The sequence below is a fragment of the Dipodomys merriami genome, unplaced genomic scaffold (genome assembly GCF_024711535.1).
Source record: "Dipodomys merriami isolate MVZ:Mamm:240054 unplaced genomic scaffold, mDipMer1.0.p SCAF_1, whole genome shotgun sequence".
In the NCBI taxonomy this organism is placed as follows: Eukaryota; Metazoa; Chordata; class Mammalia; order Rodentia; family Heteromyidae; genus Dipodomys; species Dipodomys merriami.
In genome coordinates, this window is record NW_027202270.1 from 17,231,757 (window position 1) to 17,257,000 (window position 25,244).

General features: G+C 39.8%; 1 protein-coding gene across 4 annotated transcripts in view; it reads left to right on the top strand.

Annotated features, from left to right (window-relative positions):
• The window catches only part of Usp37 (ubiquitin specific peptidase 37), an 83,833-nt gene that overhangs the window by 40,690 nt on the left and 17,899 nt on the right, over nucleotides 1–25,244 (top strand). The window contains exons 15-21 of one of the 4 annotated variants that reach the window (XM_070017199.1): nucleotides 791–870; nucleotides 6,883–7,047; nucleotides 8,914–8,979; nucleotides 11,932–11,997; nucleotides 12,486–12,627; nucleotides 16,284–16,539; nucleotides 21,819–21,985. In XM_070017199.1, the coding sequence (XP_069873300.1) occupies nucleotides 791–870; nucleotides 6,883–7,047; nucleotides 8,914–8,979; nucleotides 11,932–11,997; nucleotides 12,486–12,627; nucleotides 16,284–16,539; nucleotides 21,819–21,985 (942 nt within the window). The remainder of the gene's footprint in view (nucleotides 1–790; nucleotides 871–6,882; nucleotides 7,048–8,913; nucleotides 8,980–11,931; nucleotides 11,998–12,485; nucleotides 12,628–16,283; nucleotides 16,540–21,818; nucleotides 21,986–25,244) is intronic. The other 3 variants (XM_070017206.1, XM_070017209.1, XM_070017214.1) reach the window with 3 other exon arrangements.

Below are 25,244 nucleotides of genomic sequence, written 5' to 3' on the forward strand. Positions count from 1 at the left end.
ATTCAGAATATTTTTACAGTATAATCAGGCCTGTTGTGTAGCTGATCTTTTAACTGGTGTATATTTGCCAAGATCCCTCTTGATCTGAATAATAATGCTCCTTATTTTGTTGAAGCAACATGAGGTTGTTTTCCTCAAGATTTTTGTTTGTTTAATCTGATCTTTAAATGATGGGTGTTTAAATCCACCCAAAGATAATTTCTCTGCTTTTTTGTTTCGTTTTGTTTTATTTTGATTGATATAATCATTCTCTACCATTCCTATTATATGCTAAAGATTTTCCTATATATCTTTATCTCCAATATTAAGGATTTCTCCTTTCAGTTTTCTCTAAGTAGTACCCATCCCAAACTGGCCTTTTTAGTGTAGTTGTTATTAATTGGCTGTCACCAGATTGAGTTCCATTAAGAAAATGGGTAGAGCTGCTCAGGAAGCTGAGATCTGAAGATCAAGGTTTGAAGCTAACCCAGACAAAAAAAAAAATCCATGAAACTCTTTTTCTCACAATTAACCACCAAAAAGCTGAAAGTGGAGCCTGTGGCTTCAGTGGTAGCTAAAAACTCAGGCCCCAAGTTCAAGCACGTGTGTGCGTGCACATACACACAGCATTAAGGAATTCTGGAATAGGACATGTAAATATTAGATTTTAATTTGTTACTCAAGACACAAAGTATAAACTGGTTTAGAGTTGTCATTCCACTGAACTAGTAATAGTAGAAAAGATGATGTGCATTTATTGGTTAACTCTGATTCAGCTTCATTCTTATTTTCCCCTCTTGCCTTTCTGTAGGCAGAAGAACTTGAATATTCTTGTGAAAAGTGTGGTGGAAAGTGTGCTCTTGTCAGGCACAAATTTAACAGACTTCCCAGGTAAATTCAGTTGTCTTTTTAAAATACATATAAGGTAGAGGATGTGGCTCTGTGGTAGAGCATTTACATACCATGAGTAAGGTCTTAGGTTTGATCCATAGCACCATAAAAAATAAACAAATAATGGGCATATAAATGGGCATACAAATATGAGTAAGCCTGCTAGGATGGATTGGTAAAGGAGATTAGGAAAGCTGAGATGGGACATGTAGAGGTAGAGAGTTATAATGCCTTCCATAAGAGAGTGAGCAGATCTGGAATTTTGAAATTCCTGATGTGCTGGTACACACCTGTAATTCCAGCTACTTGACAAGTAGAAATAGTAGGTTTGAGGACAGCAAGGGTAAAAACTTAGTGAAACACTATCTAGTTTCTGTAATCCTAGCTACTAAGAATGTTGTCCAAGGCTAGCCTCATTCAAAAAGCATGAGAAATAACTAAAGAAGCTGGGCATATAGTCCGTTGTGCCTATAAACCAAGCTGGTCAAGGGACAGTGATCAGGAGGATTGTAATTCTAGGGCTATCTGTCTGTTTGCCAACTATGAAGGAGATACAAAAGGAAGATCACCCCAGCAGAGCATCTGCCTAGTAAGTACAAGCCTTGAGTTCAAACTCCAGTATAATCAAACAAGTTAACAACTAGCTGAAGCAAAAGGTGTGAGGGCATGATTCATGAGTCCAACTACCAGTACTCCAAAACATAAAAACATGGAAATAAGATATGGCTGGTGAGACTTTGAAATGTTTATCAGGACTAAATATTTGCTTTTATTTTTTATTTTTTTGGGGCCCAGTTATGGAGCCTGAACTCTGGGCCTGGGCACTGTCCCTCAGCTCTTCAGCTCAAGGCTAGCGCTCTACCACTTGAACCACAGCGCCACTTCCTGCCTTTTTCCTTTTTGCTTATGTGGTGCTGAGGAATCGAACCCAGGGCCTCAGGCATGCAAGGCAAGCGCTCTACCACTGAGCCATCTTCCCAGCCCAGGTGTTTGCTTTTAAATTCACTAATATGTAATATCAATTCTGTAGCTTGAGTGTCCCTAATCCAGAATGCTTGAGCCAGAAGAGTCTTGAATTTTGGAATATTTCTATAATTAATGAGATTCTTGGGGTCAGGATCCAGCTCTAATAAGTATGACATCATTTGCATTTCTTACATTCCTTATACTTACTGTCTGAAAGTAATTTTATACAATATTTTTAGTGTGTTCTGGCTTGGTTGATTTTGGTTGTACTAGGGTTTGAACCCAGGGCCTTGCCACTTGCTATGTAAATACCACAGAGCAGTGCCTCCAACTATGTCTGTGTTTTGACTGTATTTGTCACATTAGGAATGGAATTTTCACTGTTGTATCATGTCAGTATTTTGAAGTTTCTGATTTGAAGCATTTTGAATTTTGGAGTTTATACATTAGGGATACTCCGCCTAAAATGTGTAATTCTGTCTTTTGCTGTAGATTCCAATACCATTAGTAAAAATCTGCTACAGACACATATATGTATGTACATGAAAATAGGAAAAACAGGGCTGGGAAGGTGGCTCAGTGGTAGAGCACTTGCCTTGCATGCATGAGGCCCTGGGTTCGATTCCTCAGCACCACATAAGCAAAAAGAAAAAAGCCGGAAGTGGCACTGTGGCTCAAGTGGTAGAGTGCTAGCCTTGAGCTGAAGAGCTGAGGGACAGCACCCAGGCCCAGAGTTCTGGCCCCACAACCGATTCCCCACCCCCCCCAAAAAAAAAGAAAATAGGAAAAACAATTTTTATATTTTTCAAAGGATATTACAAGTTAGGTTTTTATAATCTTAAAACAAATTTTCTAGCTTGAGAATTAATTTATATTATCACTATGTAAACAGATCAAACTAAACTAGTTACAAAAAATTATGATGTATTTTACAGGACAGCTTTTAGTTTTTTCCAAGAATAGATCTCAACTACAGGCAGGATTGTTATTAACATTAAATATTTATGTGGCACTTTGTCTGCAGAGTGTTTTACTTTCATATATATTAGCTTCCATTTTCTGTAAGTGTAGAGTTTCTGGAATCTAACCCCTAGAGGCTAGTTCTTCTACATTTTGCAATTTATTCTTATGTAGAAACTAAGATACTCCTTCCTAGAAAATAAGTTGCTTTTAAAGAAATTGCTTTATAAATCATAGCATATCACCAGTCTACTTTTTATTTAAGAGATTGTTCTTTCATGTTTATGAGGGTTTTTTGTTTGTTTGTTTGTTTCACCAAGAAGGAAGGAGAAAGAAATAGAATGGCAAAGGATTAGTTGTTACCAATTGTCAATGAGGAATCCAGTTAACCACACAAGCTGGCTATCTCTTCCTGCTGTTTGGTCTTTGGTTTAGAAAATAAAATACTGAGGGAACTTTTCTCCTTTTTTTTTTTTTTTCCTTCTTTTTTAGTTGATTTTAGATCATGAAGTCAAGAGTTAGAATCTTGCACTTGTTAGGGCTTGCCAATTTTGCCTTTGTTATTTTTTTAATAGAATCTCAAATATATGCCCAGGACAGCCTGCACCACGGTCCATGTATTTGTACTTCCCAGCTAAGATAACAGGTGCACACCACTTCAACCAACCATTGCCTGTGCTGGTCTTGAACTTAAATCCTCAATCTTAGTCTGTCATGTGCTAGGATAGCCAGTATCTACCCTCATATCCAGTTTATCTTTCTTTTTTCTGGTAGTTCATTTGTTTTAAAGATTCGTTTATTTTAACCCTACATGAAATAGCTCTGTATCTTTTTTTTTTTGGTCAGTGTGGGGCTTGAACTCTGGCCTTGGGTGCTGTTCCTCAGCTCTTAAGCTCAAGGCTAGTGCTCTACCACTTGAGCCACAGTGCCACTTCCAGTTTTCTGGTGGTTAATTGGAGATAAGAGTCTCACAGACTTTCCTGCCCGGACTGGCTTTGAACCGCAATCCTCAGCTCTCAGCCTCCTGAGTAGCGTGAACCACCGGCGCCCGACAATAGCTCTGTATCTTAAGTCCTAATAATTACACTTGTTCTATCTTGGTTCATTTATTGTTCTGAACTTGATTCACAAGCATTTTTTTTGGGGGGGGGGTCCAGTCGTGGGGCCTGAACTCCGGGCCTGGGCTCTTCAGCTCAAGGCTAGCACTCTACCACTTGAGCCACAGCGCCACTTCCGGCTTTTTTTCTTTTTTTTTGCTTATGTGGTGCTGAGTAATTGAACCCAGGGCCTCATGCATGCAAGGCAAGCACTCTACCACTGAGCCACCTTCCCAGCCCTATCTTGGTTCATTTAATATTCAAAGCTACTCTGATTTTGTTTGTGCTGGTCCTCAGGATGAACTGCCCCTGAGCTTTTTTTGTGTAAGACCTCTACTCTACCACTTGAGCCATAGTTCCACTTCTGGGTTTTTGGTGATTATTTGGAGTCTCATAAGCCAGATGCTGGTGGCTCATGTCATCCTAGCTATTCAGGAGGCTGAGATCTGAGGATACAGCTTGAAGCCATCAGGGCAGTAAAGTCCATGAGACTTTTTTTTCCCCCAGGGGGTGGGGGGATTAATTGTGGGTCTTGAACTCAGGGCGTTGGCGCTGTTCCTGAGCTTTTTTGCTCAAGGTAAAAGCTCTGCCACTTTGAGCCACAGAGCCACTTTCAGTTTTTTAGTGATTAACTGGAAATAAGAGTCTCATGGACTTTCATGCCCAGGCTGGCTTTGAACCATGATCTTCACATCTCAGCCCTCTGAGTAGTTAGGATTACAGGTGTGATCCATTGACTTAACCTGGTTCTGTGTGACTCTTATCTCCAATAAATAACAAAAAAGCTAAAGTGGAGCTGTGGCTCAAGTGGTCTATTGCCAGCCTTCATCAAAAGAAGCTCAGGGACAGCACCTAGGCCTGAGTTCAAGCCCCAGGATCTGCACCAAAAATAAGGGGAAAAAGTCTTATGATTTTTCTTCTCCATACCATGATCCCAGTCTCCTGACTAGCTAGGATTACAGGCATAAGCCACCAGTGCTTAGCTTTCTACTTTTAATTTTTGGTTTATATATATATATATATTTATATATATATATATATATATATTTTTTTTTTTTTTTTTTTTGGTCAGTTGTGGGGCCTGAACTTTGGGGCATGGGCACTGTCCCTCAGCTCAAGGCTAGCGCTTTACCTCTTGAGCCACAGTGCTACTTCGGGCTCTTTCTGCTTATGTGGTGCTGAGGAATCGAACTCAGAGCCTTACGCATGCAAGGCAAGCACTCTACCACTGAGCCACCTTCCCAGCTTTTATATTCTTTTTTAAAAATTATTTTTGTTTTATTTTATATTCTTGTAGTGCTAGGGATTGTCTATGTTTATTCTTGCAGAATCTAAAATATTTGTCAAATTTGTTCACTTTTAAGCTACAAAATCCCTTTTGTATTGTCATCTTCCTGTTTCATGTTACCTTTTATTTTGTTTACGATAATTTGAGGAAAGAGAGAAGTGCCAACCTTAAGCAAAAAAACACGCAAGAGCTTAAACCCTTAAGTTCAAGCTTTAATTCCAGCACACACACAAAAACAATGAATTGAAAGTTTAAATACTTTATTTTTGATAGTAGTTTTACTCTTGCCAGATAAATAGGATCCTTGTGTTTTCACATTGTGAATTTGAAGGTCATGAATTTTAGCATGTTTATTTTTCTTTCTCTTTTTTTTAAACACATTTCCTTCCTCTCCTCCCTCCCTTTCTCCCTTGCTTCCTTACTTTCTCTCTCCCCTCCCTCCCTCTCTCTCTCTCTTTCTCTGTCTCTCCCTTCCTTCCTCCTTCCCTCCCTCCCTTCCTCTCTCTCTCCTTCCTTCCTCCCTCCCTCTATCTCTTTCTTTCTTTTTTCCCTTTCTTTCTTTCTTTCTTTCTTTCCTTCTTTCCTTCCTTCTTTCTTTCTTCCTGCTTGAACTCAGGGCCTGGGTACTCTCCCTGAACCTCTTTGTGCTCAAGGCTAGCACTCTACCACTTGAGTTACAGTGCCACTTCCAGCCTTTTCTGAGTAGTTGGAAATAATCTCATGGATTTTCTTGCCTAGGCTAGCTTCAAACTGTGATCCTTACATCTCAGCCTCCTGAATAGCTATGATTGCAGGCATGAGCCACCAGTGCCTGACTCTAGCATATTTTGGTTTTTTTGTTTTTGGTCATGGGTCTTGAACTCTGGGCTTGGGCTCTATCCCTGTGTTCTTCAGCTCAAGGTGAGCGCTCTACCACTTGAGCCACAGCACCACTTCCGGTTTTCTAGTAGTTTATTGAAGGTAAGAGTCTGGCTGGCTTTGAACCATGATCCTCAGATCTCAGCCTCCTGAGTAGCTAGGATTACAGGCATGAGCCACCAGTGCCCAGCTTCTAGCATATTTTCTTAAAGAGAAGTATAATCATTAACTTTAATTTACAAGGTTTGAGTTTGTGTCTTCAGTTTTCCATAGATCAGGCAAATTTTTGTCTAGGACCTGCAAAAAAACAAAAAAACCCCACATAGTTGAAACACTAAGGTAAATAAGGATTTACTCCAGTATCACTAGCTACATTTTAAAATTTATTAAATTATAAAATTACAGTAAATTAATTGTGATTTTTTTTTCCCTATGATAATTGTAATTATTTCACCCAAACCTCTTTAATTCATCAGTATCCAGTGTGGGTTCTATTTCTATATACCTCAACACCTAGCACATAGCAGATATTCAGTAAATGTTGGAAATACGTTTAGTTGGGCCAAATGTTTTCATTTAATCAAAATTTGTCTAATATGGTTAGCATGATCTGTGTGTGTCTGTGTGTCTGTTTGTGTCTGTGTGTTTTGGTCCTAGGGCTTGGACTCAAGACCTGGGTGCTGTCTTGAGCCTTTTTGCTCATGGCTAGCACGTTCTACCACTTGAGCCATAGCTCCACTTTTGGCTTTTTCTGGTGATTAATTGGAGACAAAAGTCCATGTCTTTTCTGCTAGTATTGACTTTGAATTATTATCTTCAAATCTCCTCCTCCTTGTTTTTCAGAATCCTCATTCTTCATTTGAAACGATATAGCTACAATGTGGCCCTCTCACTTAACAACAAGATTGGACAGCAAGTCATCATTCCAAGATACCTGACCTTATCATCTCATTGCACTGAAAATACAAAACCACCTTTTACTCTTGGTTGGAATGCACATACGGCAATGTAAGTCCAGAAGAGACAATACTTTCATCTTCCCTTTACCAATAGAGTTTTGTATCCAAGAGAATGTCCAAACTAGATAACCTAGGTAAAATCAGACCAAGAAGATTTTAGTTTTGCTTTATTTTAGAACTTTAGGGTTCAATTACTGAAGAAAATGCTTAGAATTCTTCCAAGGTGTATTAGCTGCCTTACATAACAGCCTATTTGTTTAAGAAGAGTCCCTACTCTTCTATGAAGATATTCTTTAGGAATATAAACTAAATTTGTGAATGTAAGCATCACCTGGACACAGAAAATACTGATTTCTGTGTTCTTTCCATGGAGATTCTCTTTCAGTGAAATGCCTCAGCTAACTCTAAGATACTCAAATTTGACAAACTAAATGTTATGCTGAAGCCCAAAAAATAGATAGTACCTTCATAAATGTAAATTAGTTAGATCAATGTGAATAAATTCTTCAGTGATTCCTAAAAATTATTCAAAAAGAGATAATCTTTATAGGTTTTGCCCCATGTTTCTGAGAAAACCTTAGGGTTTCTCTGAATGCTATGCTTGTTGTTTTCTGCATACTTGGGTTACTTTGGAATGTTATGCTGTAGTTCTTTTCTACTTGAACACTAAGATGATAGCACCATAAAGGTCTAAAACTTTATAAAGGTGAAATAATTTTTGGCTTTTTTTTTTTCAAGTCAAATTTGCAGAGGAGATTGGTTTTGTTATTCAGTAGCTGAAAAGGCCAGGTCTCACTCACTGGGTATAGTAATGCACTTCTGTGTAGGTACTTCTATAATCTCTGCACTCAGGAGACTGAGGCAGTAGGATCCCAAGGCCAGCCTGAGCTACATAGTGAACAAGACCCTGTCCAGGAAAAAAAAAAAAAAAAAAAGGAATATGTAAATTTAAAAGCCAGATCTCTTGACTAAAGTGGAATGGTAAAAAGCAAATGATCATTTGCCAACTTTAGATTTGTCAGTTATATCTCATAAGTTTACACTGAAGTCCTCAGGAAGTCTAGTAAAAAACATGTGTCTTGTCTTTAGTATTTCTGTTTTTGTTTTGTTTTTTCTTTTGGCTTTTATCTGGAGTAAATGTTTTGCTTGATGCAAGCTGCCCTCTACTGGTGGAGCAGCAGGAAGGGTGTTCAATGCTGTCAGTATAGCATAGCATCTTTATGATCACAGGCTGTCTGACTTATACAACTTAATAGTTTTAAGATCTTGGATAGATTTCTTGACTTACTTGTGGTCACTATAATAGGGTTGTTGTGAACATTAAATAAAGTAATACACACTTCTCCATATAGACCTTGACATCTAGTAAGTCCTCAGTAAATGAGAGCTCTTTATTTTGGTGGCTCACACCTATAATCCTCGCTACTCAAGAGGCTGAGATCTGAGGATTGCAGTTCAAAGCCAGCCCAGGCAGGAAAGTCCATGAGACTGTTATCTCCAATTACCACTAAAATCCTGGAAATGGAGCTATGGCTCAAAATAGTAGAGTGCTAGCTTTGAGCAGAAAAACTGAAGGCAGCACTCAGGCCCTGAGTTCAAGCCCCAGGACCCGCACAAAAAAAGTAAAGAACTGACAAGATAATTTCCCCCAAGTTGTTCTTTTCATGTGCATTTCACTTGATTTCATTTCAAAACTACTTATTTTAATTATTACACATCAAAGGAGGACCTGGAGATGGTATTTCATTGTCTGTCTTGGCCTCCATTACTAGTTACTTTAACTAAAGGATCATAATTATTTGCTTTTCCAAGAGGATATATGAGATTATAATACAGAATAATTCACGTTATGAGTCAAGGATATATCTTTAGTAATACAATTATATGCATTATATATTTTCTAATTTTCTGATAGTTCTAGACCATTGAAAGCCTCTCAAATGGCGAATTCCTGCATCACCAGCCATTCTACACCTTCAAAGTGAGTTATATTTTTTGCGTACCCAAAATTTGTATTTTTAACGATTTGGCTCACTCTAATCTCTAAGGTTACCCATGCCCTTTTTCTTTAGTGTTTTTCCTTTTGCATGATAATTGTTCTGTATTGCCCATACTTTAGAATTTTCCTGAATCTTGTTTAGGATATAGCCTAGGACATAACAAGTTTTAACAACAAAGTAAGTTCAAACGATCCTTTATTTTATTTTTCAACTTCTTAAAACTTAAAAATATATAGCCGGGCGGTGGCCAACCCTGTAATCCTAGCAACTCAGGAGGCTGAGATCTGAGGATCATGGTTCAAAGCCAGCCTGGGCAAGAAAGTCCTTGAGACTCTTATCTCCAATTAGTCCACCAGAAAACCAGAAGTAGTGCTGTGGCTCAAGTGGTAGAGTGTTCGCCTTGAGGTGAAGAGCTCAGAGACAGCACCCATGCCCGGAGTTCAAGTCCCTCAACCAACAACAACAAAATATATATGTATATGTATAAAAATTGAGTAATGGATGACAAGGGATTTTAAAGATTGAAGGAAAAAAAAATCATGTTGGTCCATTTCATCCTTCTTCAAAGATGAGCCTCAAGGGTCTGGGAATGTAGCTTAGTGGTAGAGTGCTTGCCTAGCATGCATGAAGCCCTGGGTTCAATTCCTCCGTATCACATAAACAGAAAAAGGTGGAGTGATGCTGAGGCTTAAGTGATAGAGCACTGTCCTTGAGCATAGAGAGGTTCAGGGACAGAGCCCAGGCCCTGAGTTCAAGCCCCAGGCCCGGTTTAAAAAAAAAAAAAGGCATAGAATTCATCTCTTTACCTGTTGCTAGACAGTTTAGACTTCATGGCTTTGGCACTAAATAGAAATAACACTGAAGTAGGTTAGGAAGACAAACATGCACTGGAATGTACCTATTCTTGTCCAAGGAGAGAAACATGTTTATTATTTACTTTCTTTTAATTATACCTTCTTTAAAATAAAGTTCCAGTTCCAGATTAGACTATTCCAGTTCACTTAGTTGCTATTTGGCTTTAAATTTCATTTTTCCCAAAACTTGATGTTCCAAAGTATACTCTTAGAAAAGACAAATTTTTGTTTGAAGGCTTTGGGAGCCAGGCTTTGGTGGCTCACACCTGTACTCCTAGCTACTTAGTAGGCTGAGATGTAAGGATCATAGTTCATAGCCAGCCCTGACAGGAAGCCTGTGAGATTCTTATCTCCAACTAATTACAGAAAAAGCTGGATTTGGAGCTGTGGCTCAAGTGTGAGAGTGCTGGCTTTTAGCAAAAGGAGCTCAGAGATAGTCCCCAAGCCCAGAGTTCAAACCCCAATGCTGGCAGGAAAAGAAAAAAGAAAGGGGTGGGGGGAGGAAGTGAGAGAGAGGAATTTACATCAGATGACTAATACGACTAGAAATCTGAAATAGTACTAATATGAATACTCTTGCCCGTTCTCAAGATACAAATGAGGGGCTGGGAAGGTAGCTCAGTGGTAGAGTGCCTGCCTCGCATGCATGAAGCCCTGGGTTCAATTCCTTCCCACTACATAAGCAGAAAAAGGCGGATGAAGCACTGTGGCTCAAGTGGTAGAGCACTAGCCTTGAGCTGGAGATACAAATAAGCAATACCACTTTGGCTGCTTAGAAAGTGCGCAAGTGAGACATATACAGGATAAATATTTGTCATTGATGCAGGCTAGCTGCCTTCTGTAAATACAGTAATTGTTCTTTATGTCCCAGGTCATTATAATTGCGAGAAACAGTTTTGCTGGGTGTTATTATACCTTGGCATAGTTATCTGTTCTCCAAGTCTACTTGATTTGAGAATTAGACAGTAAAGGATAATTGATCCCTAGAAGATCTATCATGGTGATCAAATTGTAAACCATAGCATTGGTTCCCTGGAAAAGTTTTAGCCAGTTATCACTCTTTCAGCAAAATAGTTGTCTGGATAAACAAATTAATAATGTTGGGGCTGGGAAGGTAGCTCAGTGGTAGAGCGCTTGCTTTGCATGCATGAGGCCCTGGGTTGGATTCCTCAATACCACATAAGCAAAAAGAAAAAAAGCCAGAAGTGGCACTGTGGCTCAAGTGGTAGAGTGCTAGCCTTGAGCTGAAGAGCTGAGGGACAGTCCCCAGGCCCAGAGTTCAGGTACACGACTGCACCCAAAAAAAAAAAATTAATAATGTTTGTTTGATTTTAAGGTATGAAATGGCTAATTGGCTATTTCTGAATTGTATTACAAACCTTTTTGAATATGTAATTCAACCATTCAGGCTGGAGCACAGTGATAGCCGCTCTGCTCTCAGCAGCAAACATACATTTTTTTTTTTACAGTTTTCACATTTAGATTTCCATTTTATATTATTTTAGAATTACATGTGAATTTCACTTCCATCAGAGAAACTTATTGCTCTTTGACCCTTTGCCACTTTTTTTCTTTAGCTTATTTTCAGCTCACCTAGAAGATAGGACACTAACATCTTATTTATATGATATCCTTGAAAAATTATGTCTGGTATTCCATAAAATGATTTTTATGTAACTTTTTAAGCATTTCAAATTTTTAGCCATTTTGTCTGAAAACTTTGCTAAAGTTGTTATTTCTTATATTCTTAAATACACTGATATTTATGTATCTTATGGTTTAGAATCAGTTATGTACATCAGTTTTTGCACTATGGGTTTTTTGTTTTCATTTTTTAGACAAGATCGTACAATGTAGCCCAGGCTGGCCTTGAACTTGTTTGTAATCCTGCTTCAGCTTCCCAAGTGCTAGGATTATGGGTATGTGCCACCATGCTCAGCTGCACTGTGTTTTAATGTGATATTGACCTCAGAAGCTCTTAATTATTATGTCAGTTTACCTTTACACTAAATGACTTCATAGTTCTTTATTGCCCTTTTTCTTTCTTTTTTTGTGTGGTTATTTTCTCTCATTTCTTAGCTCTCATTTCTTGATGAACTTGCTACACTATTTTATACACCATGTCCTGGATAAGAAAGGGTCCCTGTAAGTGCTTGGGCTTTGGAACTGCTTTCCTCAGAAGCCTTTTTCTTACTTTGGAGTCTGTTCTGGAAGGTAGAGGTTGCCAGAAGTCTGACCTGCAGAGAATTAGATAAGTGGAATGTTACTGTTTTTGTTTTTTTTTTTAAGTGCATAGATCATAATTTAAAAGATCAAAAATTACTCCATGCACTTTATTGTCAAAAACATTTATTCATTGTTATGCCTGCATGAACTCAGAGTACTTATATAAAGTACTCATTAAAAAGAAAAAAGGCACAAAGTAGTATTTTGATGCTATATATATTAGCATTAAAAGTTACCCAATTTTCAAAGCATGGCTTTTTAGGAGTGAGTCAAAGGTAATGCTCAAACTACTTCTTTTGATTCTCTGTTAAATAATTTTCCATAGTGGAAAAGCTTTTTGTTTTGTTACTTACACATCAAAAGAATAACAAAGGCAAATGTTTATTGGGCTTTTTTTTTAATTATAGGAAATTCACCTTCAAATCCAAGTACTCCTTAGCTTTATGCCTTGATTCAGACAGTGAAGATGAACTCAAACGTTCTGTGACCCTTAGCCAGAGACTTTGTGAAATATCAGGCAATGAAGAGCAGCAAGAAGACCTGGAAAAAGTAAGTAACTTTTCATCAAAATATATTACAAAGATTTGTGTAGCTTTTATTATTTATTTATTTATTTATTTATTTTGGGGGTCCGGTCATGGGGCCTGAACTCTGGGTCTGGGAACTGTCCCTCAGCTCTTCGGCTCAAAGCTAGCTCTCTACCACTTGAGCCACAGCGCCACTTCCGGCTTTTTTCTTTTTGCTTATGTGGTGCTGAGGAATTGAACCCAGGGCCTCACTCATGCAAGGCAAGCGCTCTACCATTGAGCCACCTTCCCAGCCCTCTTGTGTAGCTTTTATTATCCAAACAAATACCTTTTATAACTAGTGTCAGCAAACTTAAGAAATACACAAGATAATCCAGGCCTGAGCTTGGCTCATACCTGTAATCTAAACTATTCAGGAGATGAGCATCAGAAAGATCATGGTTTGCAGCCACCCTGAGCAAAAAGTTCCAAGACCCCATCTCAATAGCTGCACAAGGTGGTGTACACCTGTCATTCCATCTACCAAGGCAAATAGTGTGACGTATCTCAAAAATAGCCAAAGCAAAAAAAGGCTGGAGATGTGGCTTAAGAAGTTGAGCATGAAAGAAACAAAAAAGAAGTTGGCCATGTGCCTAGCACAAAGTTAAATTGCCAGTACCACTAAATAAAAGGGCCAGGCACATGGCTGATGACTGTAATCTTAGATGCATGGGAGGTGGAGATCAGAAGATCATGGTGTGCAGCCAGCCTGGGCATAAAATATTGTGAGATTTACATCTCACATCAATGGCTGGGGGCTGTGCTGCGCTCCTGTCATCACTATCATCAAAGGGAAGCCACAAATAGTATTGAAGTTCAGGCTGGCCCAGTCATAAAGTGAAACCCTATCTTGAAACTAACTAACATTAGAAGCTGGCATAGTGGTTCAAGTGGTAAAGTGCCTATTTTACAGGCAGGAGGTCTTGAGTTCAAAATACATTACCACCAAAAGAAACAAATAATGGCTGGGAAGGTGGCTCAGTGGTAAAGTGCTTGCCTTGCACGCATGAGGCCCTGGGTTCGATTCCTCAGCACCACATAAGCAGAAAAAGCCGGAAGTGGCACTATGGCTCAAGTGGTAGAGTGCTAGCCTTGAGCTGAAGAGCTGAGGGACAGCACCCAGAACCAGAGTTCAGGCCCCACAACCGACCAAAAAAAAAAAAAGAAAGAAAGAAAGAAACAAATAAGCTGGGCCTGGTGATATATGACCTGGAATTCTGGCCCTCAGAGCCAGCCTGGATCATATAGCAATACCCTTCCTCCTTCTCAAAAAAGAATACACAGAAGCTGGGTGCGGATGGTTCACGCCTGTAATCCTAGCTACTCAGGAGGCTGAGATCTGAGGATTGGGGTTCAAAGCCAGCCTGAGCAGGAAAGATCACAAACTAAATGGCACTGTTTTCAGGTACTAGTTTTCAGTTACAGCTGGATGCCAAGCAGAGATGCCACTGTTTCCAGCTGTTGATTGAGATTGAAGTGTTTCAGGTGTTTTTCTTGGGGTAGCCTGGATCTGGGATAATCCTGATCTCTGTCTTGCAGGTAGATAGAATTACAGGCCTTAGCCACTAGCACGCAGTTGGTTGGAGATTTAAAAACAACAACAACAACAGGTGACTCATGCCTGTAATCTTAGCTACTCTAGGAGGCTGAGATCTGATAATCGTGGTTCAAAACCAGCCCAGGCAGAAAAGGCAGTGAGACTCTTACCTCCAAGAAACCACTCAGAAAACTGGAAGTGGTGCTGTGGCTCACGTGGTAGAGCGCTAGCCTTGAGCTGAAGAGCTGAGGGACAGCTCCCAGGCCCAGAGTTCAAGCCTCATGACCTACAAAAAAGAAAAAAAAAAAAAAAAGTATGCCTTTTGTAACTACCAAAAAGTCTGTTTTTAAGAAAGTGCAGTTATAGAACAATTACTTTCTCCTACTAACCTTCAGAATTTCTTTTACATTTAGTCCTCAAAATATTACATATTTCGTTTATTTTGTTAGTATTTTGTCTGCATTACCTCATGTTATTCTGTTTTGCTTTACATTACCCCTTTGGTAAAGTAATAGAATTATAGTAGTTATTTTGTGTTGAGTTGATCCTTATCTTACTTTAAAAGTTAGAAGTAGTTTGAGCCAAATGCCTATAATCCCTAGCTACTCAGGTGGCTGAGATCTGAGGATTGTGGTTTGAAGCCAGCCTAGGCAGGAAAGTCTCTGAGACTTGTTTTGTTGTTGTTAGTCCTGGTGTTGTACACAGGGCCTTGACACTGTCTCTGAGCTCTTTTGCTCAAGGCTAGTGGTCCTACCACTCTGAGCCACAGCTCCACATCCTGTTTTCTGGTGGTTAATTAGAGATAAGAGTCTCACAGAGGGCTGGGAAGGTGGCTAAGTGGTAGAGTCCTTGCCTTGCATGCCTGAGGCCCTGGGTTCAATTCCTCAGCACCACATAAGCAAATAGAAAAAAGCCAGAAGTGGTGCTGTGGCTCAAGTGGTAGAGCGCTAGCCTTGAGCTGAAGAGCTGAGGGACAGCGCCCAGGCCCAGAGTTCAGGCCCCACGACCGGACCCAAAAAAAAAAAAAAAAAAAAAAAGTCTCAGCGAGACTTTTCTGCCCTGGCTGCCTTTGAATTACAATCCTCAAGTCTTAACCTCCTGAATAGCTTGTATTATTGGCGTGGGCCATTAGCCACCAGCACCAGGCAAAATAATCTTATCTCTACTAAATTAGCAAAAAAACCAGAAGTGAAGCCAAGGCTCAAGCACTAGAGCACTAGCCTTGAGCACAAGAAGCCCAAGGATAGCACACAGACCCTGAGTTCAAACCCTAGGACCAACACACACACACACAAAACTAGCAGTAGTTTGTAATTACTCACTTTGAGTGGGAAGTAAAGTCAGAAATTCAAAAAGAAAGTTACCCACAAAATAATTTTATGTGTGTGTGTATAGTATAGCTTTTATTCTTTTAAGACCAGTTAACATTAGAATGGAATAATCCGTATAAACAGAATGTGTGTGTGTGTGTGTGTGTGTGTGTGTGTGTGTGTGTGTGTGTGTGTGTGTGTGTGTGGACAAAAATATACCAGAACTTACTTAGATTTTAAAAAATACATATTTTATATATTTTATATATATATATATTTTATAAATTCTATGTATATTTTATAAATTCTATGTAAAATATACTTATCACTTGTTGTAATCAAGAAATATATTACATTCTTATGTAGCTGTTATTTTCTAAATTAGGTTTGCCTGTGAAGTTTCATGTTGGTTATTGATTATTAAATAACCCAAAGTACTAAAGAAGGAATTTTTAGCCGAGTACAGGTGACTTATGCTTGTAAGATGGCTAGGATCTGAGGATTGTGGCTCAGAGCTAGCCCAGGCAGAAAAGCTTACAGGACTCTATCTCTAATTAACCAGGAAAAATAAAAATAAAATCTGGACCAGAGATATGGCTCAAGTGGCAGAGTAGCCATGAGGAAAGGGGGGGGGAGCCAAGCAAGAGCTTGAGGACCATGAGTTCAAGTCCTTAAACCATTAGAAAAAAAGGGGAGGGAGATTTTAGAAATAAGATTCCTGCTTTAAACTCTTAAGTTTGTTGTAATTGTAGATATTTCAGCTTCCTCAGAAAAGTAACTCTTCTTCTTCAGGATGCAAAACTATGCAAAACAGAGTCTGATAAGTCTGAATTGGAGAACTCAGGCTTTGACAGGATGAGTGAAGAAGAGCTGCTAGCAGCTGTCTTAGAGATCAGTAAGAGAGAAGCTTCACCAACACCCAGTCATGAAGATGATGATAAACCAACTAACAGCCCTGACACTGGATTTGCAGAAGATGAAGTTCAAGAATTGCCTGAGAATCCAGACACTGTGGAAACTGAGAAGCCCAGAGCAGTATCAGAGCCAGGTAGGTTTCATGAAGAAAAACATCATATAGCCTAATGGTATCCCAGAGCCTTAAGGTGAAAAAAATGGCTTCTGTTAGTGTTTTTGTCTCTTCCTGATTTATATCCTGCCTCTAGCTCTCTTAGTTCTTTTTTTCAGAACTACAACATCCTAAAGTTAACAAAGGAACTATGTTAGTAAGTTCTTGATTTTCCATTTCAATCTCAGTACACTGAGATTTTCAACAATCAGTCTACAACTAAAGCAGCTTTGGGGAGAACAGTACTATATTTCCTGTTTCTTCAACCTCATCATTCTATTCAGCTTATTATTATATCTGAAGCCTAAAGTGATTCCCTCTTCTGCTGCTGCTTTTTTAAGACTGACCCTCTGTGTAGTCCAGGCTGGCCTTGATCCTCCTGCCTCTGTCTGCCAAGTACAAGGATTATAAGCATGCATCACAACACCTATTGCTATTCTGCTTTTTTCCTTTCATTTTCTTTAACATGCAGAAAAGGTGTATTGAGCTAAGATAAACATGGGAAGGAATGATTACAGTGAACCTACTCCTAGCCTTTATACCCATATTACTCAGTTTCAATAATAGCCAGGCACTGGTAGACTCACTCTTATAATCCTAGTTACTCAAGAGACTGAGATCTGAGAATCATAGTTCGAAGTTAGCCCAGGCAGGAAAGTTCATGAAATTCTTAGTTCAAGTTAACCACCAAAAAACCAGAAGTGGAGCTGTGACTCAAGTGGTAGGACACTAGCTTTGAGTACAAAAGCTCAGGGATAGCTGTCAGGCTGAGTTCAAGCCCCAGTATAAGAACAAATCTGGGAAGATGGCTCAGTGGTAGAGCGCTTGCCTTGCATGCCTGAGGCCCTGGGTTCGATTCCTCAGCACCACATAAGCAAAATGAAAAAAGCCGGAAGTGGAGCTGTGACTCAAGTGGTAGAGCTCTAGTCTTGAGCTGAAAAGCTGAGGGACAGCGCCCAGGCCCAGAGTTCAGGCCCCACAACCGGAAAAATAAAAAATAAAAAAAAGAACAAATAACAATAGCAACAATAATAATAATAGTTATCAGTATTACCTGAAGTTACTTTACCCTAAGCTCCAGATTATTTAAAATGAATTCCAGATATTGTATCACTTCAGTAGTAAGAATTTCATTGTCTCTAAAAGGAAGAATTCTTTTTTAAAAAGCATAGCCTCAAGATTTGTTCCTTGTTACCAAGTGCTATTTCCAATTGTTTGTCTCCTTTTTCTTTTGGTTTTTGTTGGTCCTGGGGCATAAACTCAGGGCCTGGGTACACACCGTCCCAGTGCGTACTCTTTTGCTCAAGGTTAGTGCTCTACCATTTTGAGCCACAGCTCTGCTTCCTGTTTTCAGATAGTTAATTGGAGCTAAGAGTCTCATAGTTTCCTGCCTGGGCTGCCTTTGAACCATGATCCTCAGGTCACAGCTTCCTGAGTACCTAGGATTACAGGCATGAGCCACCAGCACCTGGCTTTGTCTTCCTCCATCTTACAAAGATATCATATCCTTTGAAATACATGACAACAGAATTCATATGTATCACTCATCCTGTAGCTGTCTTTTAGTTTCTCCCATTGATGTTCTTGGGGCCTTTAACAACATCCTCATGAGTGTTACCTTGAACAGACTATTTTGTCAGTTCTTTATCTTAATACCTCATTTACAAAAGTCATACATGGCTCCAGACCACTAGCATTACTGGTAACTTGTTAGAAATGCTTTTTGGGGGCTGGGAATGTGGTGGAGTGCTTGCCTAGCATGCATAAAGCCATGGGTTCCTCAGTACCACATAAACAGAAAAGGCTAGAAGTGGTGCTGTGGCTCAAGTAGTAGAGTGCTAGCCTTGAGCCCAGAGACAGTGCCCAGGCCCCAGGACTGAGGGGAAAAAAAACTTCTTGGCCTCATCCCAGACTTGCTATGTGCAGCTCTGTATGTGCAGCCCAGCAGTTTGATTTGATAACAGATTTCTAGATTCTTCCAAATGATTCTGGTATATACTAAAACTTCAGAGACCCTTTGGTAACTATACTACCTTTGAAGTCTTCTATATGGGAAGGAGGGATCTGAACTGGAGTTGGAACTCAGGACTTTGGGAAGGCAGTCTATTTAAGCCACATTTCTAGCCCATGGAATCTTTATTTCAGAACTCCTTCTGGAACCTTTCTTTGTTAGCTTAAATCTCATATTCTTACTTTTAACAATAAAACCTTCAATCCATTAACTTTTTTCTGTTGGTTTCATTAGCCTATATGCCATATTTTGATATCTTTTTTGCCTCCTTCCTCCCTTTTCTGTCAGTAGCTGGGAAAGATTGCTTTTCAAGGTCAGCCCAGTCAAAAAGTTAGGGAGAGGGGCTAGGAAGGTGGTTGAGTGGTAGAGTGCTTGCCTTGCATACCTGAGGCCCTGGGTTCGATTTCTTGGCACCACATAAGCAGAAAAAGCCAGAAGTGGTGCTGTGGCTTAAGCGGTAGAGCCTTAGCCTTGAGTTGAAGAGCTGAGGGACAATGCCCAAGCCCAGAGTTTAGGCCCCACAACCAAAAAAAACAGGTAGGGAGACCCATCTCAGAGCTGTTAATCAGAACATGTTGGTGCACATATGAAATTCCATATGGAATATTCTATAGGAGAATTGTTAGGCCAATCTCAAGCAAAATAACAAGACTGTATCCAAAAAATGATTAGAAAACTAAAAGGGCCTGGGGTGCCCGCTACTACAAAAATAAAAACATTTTACCATTCAACAAGCCACCTTTTCTGTGCTTGCACTAAACAACTGAAGATAGTTGTGGGAAAAAAATGAAAATGCTGACTGGATTCTTCTGTTTCACAACTACAGTTTTTAAATGGGCACTGAACACTGCCAATTTTGTTAACACTTCCTGTTCCAAGTTGGCTTTCATTCCTACCACTCTGTGTTGAACATTAGAACTTTATAAACTTAATTTGCTGGTCTTTCATAGCACCTTTTGTGCTTTTTTTTTTTGGTCCTCATTTATTTGTTTTAGTTTTCTTTCTTTTCTGAGCCTGAGTGTCTCAGGACACTGTCTCTAGGATCTTCTCGACTTAAGTTCTCTCTCCTAAATGAGCTCATATGATACCATAGCCTCAGATTCTTCTTCTTCTTTTTTTTTTTTTTGTCAGTTGTGGGCCTTGAACTCAGATACTTCTGAAATACCAAATTGATACATAGCCTCATACTGGTGGTTTAAGCCTGTAATCCTAGCTACTCAAGAGCTGAGATCTATGGATCACAGTTCAAAGCTAACCCAAGCAGACACACCTGAGAGAGACACTTTTCTCCAATTAACTGCCAAAAAGTTGGAAGTGGAAATGTGGCTCTATCTAAGATTAAAAGGCAAGCAATAGGGAGGTGAGACTGTTGAAGGGGATGACCCTGACCAAGACTGTATTCATAAACTTCTTTGTTAAATGGTACCTCCTTTACTTCACTCCATCAATAAAACCAGTCAACTATACCTCCAAAATATGTTCCAAATTCAACCACTTACATCTTTATGGCAATAACTCTCGCCTCTAATTATCTGGCCTGAATCATTACAACTGATCCTAAATAATGATTCTTCCACTCTTGCCCCTACAAACTTTATGAACAAACTTTTCTAGAGCAGAAATCACACTGTCACTCTTGCACTTAAAACTTAACTGTACTCAGGAGCTGGTGGCTCACACCTGTAATCCTAGCTACTCGGGAGGCTGAGATCTGAGGATCAGTTTGAAGCCAATTTGGGTAGGAAAGTCTATGAGACTCTTATCTCCACTAAACTACCAACAGAGCCAGAAGTGGAGCTGTGGCTCAAGTGAGCACTAGTCTTGAGCAAAAGAAGCTTGAGGGACTGGGAAGGTGGCTCAGCAGTAGAGTGCTTGCCTTGCATGCATGAGGCCCTGAGTTCGATTCCTCAGCACCACATAAACAGAAAGGGCTGGCAGTGGCGCTGTGGCTCAAGTGGTAGAGCACTAGCCTTGAGCTGAAAAGCTGAGGGACAGCGCCCAGGCCCAGAGTTCAAGCCCCATGACCAACAAAAAAAAAGAAAAAGAAAAAAGAAGCTTGGGGGGCTGGGAAGGTGGCTCAGTGGTAGAGTGCTTGCCTTGCATGTATGAGGCCCTGGGTTCAATTCTTCAGCACCACATAAGCAGAAAAAGCTGGAAGTGGCGCTGTGGCTCTAGTGGTAGAGCACTAGCCTTGAGCTGAAGAGCTCAGGGACAGTGCCCAGGCCTAGAGTACAGGCCCCATGACTGACAAAAAAAAAAGAAAAGAAAAGAAAAGAAAAAAGAAGCTTGAAGACAGCACTCAGGTCGAATTCAAGCCCTAGGACTGGCACCAAAAAACAAAACAAAACAAAAAGCTGTGACTAAAAAAGTGATTTAAGATGTACTAAGGTCATTCCTAGAGCCTTTGCATTTGAGCTCCTTGAGGAAGGGCTACTTTAACTTAATTATCACTGGTTTCCCTGCTTAAAACAATTCCTGTCACATAGTAGATTTTCAATAATTACTTGTAGACTAACAATTTGGCTATTTGATAAATTACCTGAGGAGTGGAAGGCTAGCTAAGGAAGATTTCAGTCTCCAGACATAGCCAGAGGAAATACTGTTTACAAAGGCTCAGACTTGAAAAAGGCTGTGGTAAGCTAATAGACGTCAAAAAGTTTAGGATGATCTACATACTATAGCATGGTGCTGATGAAAGGGGGAAAGAAGAGCTGAGAATAGAGAGTTGGCCAGTGTCCAAGTTTCCAAGACCTAAAGCCATGTTTAGGAGTTTGGAATTTTATTTCAAAAGCATTAGGAGTTATGGGATATTTTAAGAAAACAAGTGCTTGCTGGGCACCAGTGATTCATGCCTATAATCCTAGCTGCTCAGGAGGTTGAGATCTGAGAATCTTATGTTGCTGCCTTTACCTGTATTTCTAGCTACTCGGGTGGCTGAGATCTGAGGACGAAGGTTCAAAGACAGCCCATGCAGTTAAGTTTGTGAGATTATCATCTCCAATTAACTACCAAAAAGCCAGGAGCGGAATTGTGACTCAAGTGGTTAGAGCATTAGCCTTGAGCAAAAAGCTCAAGGATTTCACCCAAGCCCTCAGTTCAAACCCCAGGACCAACACACACAAAAAAGATGAATTATATAGCACAAACAAGGTTTAGATGTTAGGATACTTTGAACAGTAGATGTCACTGTAGTTGAGAAAATTTGGATTATTAGAGTTTTCCAAAGTAATGCTATGTTCTGACTTCACAGAGCCTGCTAGTTTTACTGAGATAACGAAAGATTGTGATGAGAATAAAGAAAACAAAACTCCAGAAGGATCTCAGGGAGAGATTGATTGGTTCCAGCAGTATGATATGGAACATGAAAGAGAAGAACAAGAGCTCCAGCAGGCATTGGCTCAGAGCCTTCAAGAGCAAGTAAGAGACTCCTACTGCTACCTCCTCCATCTCTCTTTCTTGATCATCATTCTAATGTGTTGGCCATTACTATCAGACATTGTTCTAGATGATTTATCATACAGTAAGATTATTTCACTTAAAAAAAAAAAGTACATGAACTTGTTTGGGACTTACTTTTTGTGTTTGAAATGGCTACATTAGTAGATTTTTTAAAAATCCAAATGCAACAAAATGTCTCATGTTCCATACTGTAATTCATTGTGTACTAAAGCAAAATGGGATATTAGAGATTCTTTTTTTTTTTTTTTTTTTTTTGGTCAGTCCTGGGGCTTGAACTCTGGGCCTGGGCGCTGTCCCTCAGTTCTTCAGCTCAAGGCTAGCACTCTACCACTTGAGCCACAGTGCCACTCCCAGTTTTCTGGTGGTTTACTGGAGATAAGAATCTTACAGCCGGGCGCTGGTGGCTCACGCCTGTAATCCTAGCTACTCAGGAGGCTGAGATCTGAGGATCGCGGTTCAAAGCCAGCCCGGGCAGGAGAGACCGTGAGACTCCTATCTCTAATAAACCACCAGAAAACCGGAAGTGGCGCTGTAGCTCAAGTGGTAGAGCGCTCGCCTTGAGCTGAAGAGCTGAGGGACAGCGCCCAGGCCCGGAGTTCAAGCCCCATGACCGACAAAAAAAAAAAAGAATCTTACAGACTTTCCTGCCTGGGCTGGCTTTGAACCACAATCCTCAGATCTCAGCCTCCTAAGAAGCTAGGATTACAGGTGTGAACCACTGGTGCCCAGCAAGAAAGAGATTGTTCTTAGTCTAACTGCTGCAGGCTATAGAAAGAGCCAATGTTATCTAAGTGTAGTGATGCACATCTGTAATTACAGCATTTAGGAAGATCATGAATTACAGCCTAGACTACAGAGCCACTTCAGCCTGAGCTATATATTGAGGCCCTCTTCTCCAACAAACAAGCTGTAGAGTAATTGTCTATTGAGGTACTGAATTCAAACCCCAACACCACAAAAAGAAGGAATAGAAGGAGGGAGGGAGATAGGGAAGGAAGAAAGGCAAGGAGAGAGGGAGATTTGGAAACATCAGAGGAAGGGATATACCACCATGATTTTATCAATATTTTAAGACAATATATTTGTTTTAGTTGTTTCTCTCACGTTATAAATCTTTCTTTTCCTTAGTTCTATTTGTACATAAAATTCTCAGGAATGTAATCTGAATCTTAACTTTCACATTTAGGTGATAGTAATATGAAGTAATCTATTCATTTTTTATTTCATTTTTTTTATAGTATGGTGGATCAAACCCATGGCCTCGTACATACTAGACAAACTCTTCCACTGAGCTATCATTCTCAGCTCCTAGTTTTTACTCCTTTAGGCTAATTGGTTTGTACAGATGCATTATCTAACTTTTATAAGTGATATTTTCATGGTGTGTCTACTCCTTTGCAATCCAAGTCATGTTAGTGAAAACTTACTAGTGCTGGGGGTATAGTTCAATGGTAAAGTGCTAGCCTAGCATGTGCAAAGCCCCAGGTTTTTTTAAGTGAATCAGATTAAGAACTGTAGTTAGTAGCTGGGCACCGGTGGCTCATGCCTGTGATCCTAGCTACTTAGGAAGATAAGATCTGAGGATCATGGTTTGAAGCCAGCCTGAGCAGGAAAAATCCATGAGATTCTTAACTCCCAATTAACCACCAAAAAGCCAAAAGTAGAGTTGTGACTCTAGTGTTACAGAGTGCTAGCCTTGAGCAAAAAAACTAAAGGACAGCGTCCAGGCCCAGAGTTCAAGCCCCATGGCCAACCCACCACCCCTCCAAAAAAAAGGCATTCTTTTGAATATTAAAAAAAATTAAGGTCTAATTTCTTTTCTTTCTTTCTTTCTTTCTTTCTTTCTTTCTTTCTTTCTTTCTTTCTTTCTTTCTTTCTTTCTTTCTTTCTTTCTTTTTTTTTTTTTTATCATCATAGGGCTTGAACTCTAAGCCTGGGCACTGTCCCTCAGTTCTTTAACTCAAAGCTAACGCTCTACCACTTGAGCCACAGTGCCACTTCTAGCCTTTTCTGTTTATGTGGTGCTGAGGAATGGAACCCAGGGCCTCATGCATGCGAGGCAGGCACTCTTCCACTGAGCCACCTCCCCAGCCCAAGGTCTAATTTCCTTTTTTTGGGGGGGTGGGTCCGGTCGTGGGGCCTGACCTCGGGGCCTGGGCGCTGTCCCTCAGCTCTTCAGCTCAAAGCTAGCTCGCTACCACTTGAGCCACAGCGCTACTTCCAGCTTTTTTTTTTTTCCCCAAAGTCTAATTTCTTAGCAAGAATTCCTTATAGTACAATAAAGGAAAACTTCACTACCACTTCATTTTCAAACATGAAAGGCATTTGCCTTATTTCTTATTAGCTTACTTAAAGTTAGCCTGTTTTGCCCAGATGTGAAGATAGGGTTGTAAGAAGGAATACTTAGTCTACCTACATCATTTTTTTAATAACTAAAAAAGAAGGCTTTTATCTTATGATTTTAGAATAAGCTATTCTGAAAAATAAATTTTTAAATAATTGATGATTATCTTTTAAGATGAAAAGGAAATTTTGTTATAGGCAAAATTGTCTACTTTCTTTTTATCATTAAAGTGGTCATTGAGTGTGAGACATTTTCAGAAGTTAGAAGTATTTTTAGGGCTGGGAAGGTGGCTCAGTGGTGGAGCACTTGCCTTGCATGCATGAGGCCCTGGGTTCGATTCCTCAGCACCACATAAACAAAAAGAAAAAAGCCGGAAGTGGTGCTGTGGCTCAAGTGGTAGAGTGCTAGCCTTGACCTGAAGAGCTGAGGGACAGTGCCCAGCCCAGAGTTCCGGCCCCATGACCGGACCCAAAAAAAAAAGTATTTTTATTTTTTCTTGCCCTGATGCTGGGAAACATACCCAGAGCCTAGAATATGCTAGCCTAGTTTCCTACCACTGAACTATATATAATCCTTAGTCCTAATGGTACCATTTTTTCCTAAGAAAACCTCAGATAATTCAAAACAGTAACAGTCAAAGACATTCATTTGTTATTGCTACCAAACAACTACTATGTGTTTTATTTCACTAGCAAGAATAAAACTATAAATGTACAAACAATATCTTCTGGATATATTGTTCATCTTGCTGTAACATAAAGGATCAGTATGTGCAAGATATAGGTGGCTACTCATCATCTCAGAAAAGCAGTTGTACACTCCTCTGTTCCACTGTTCATTCAGTGGCATGTAGGTAGGAGTAGTTCATTTAAG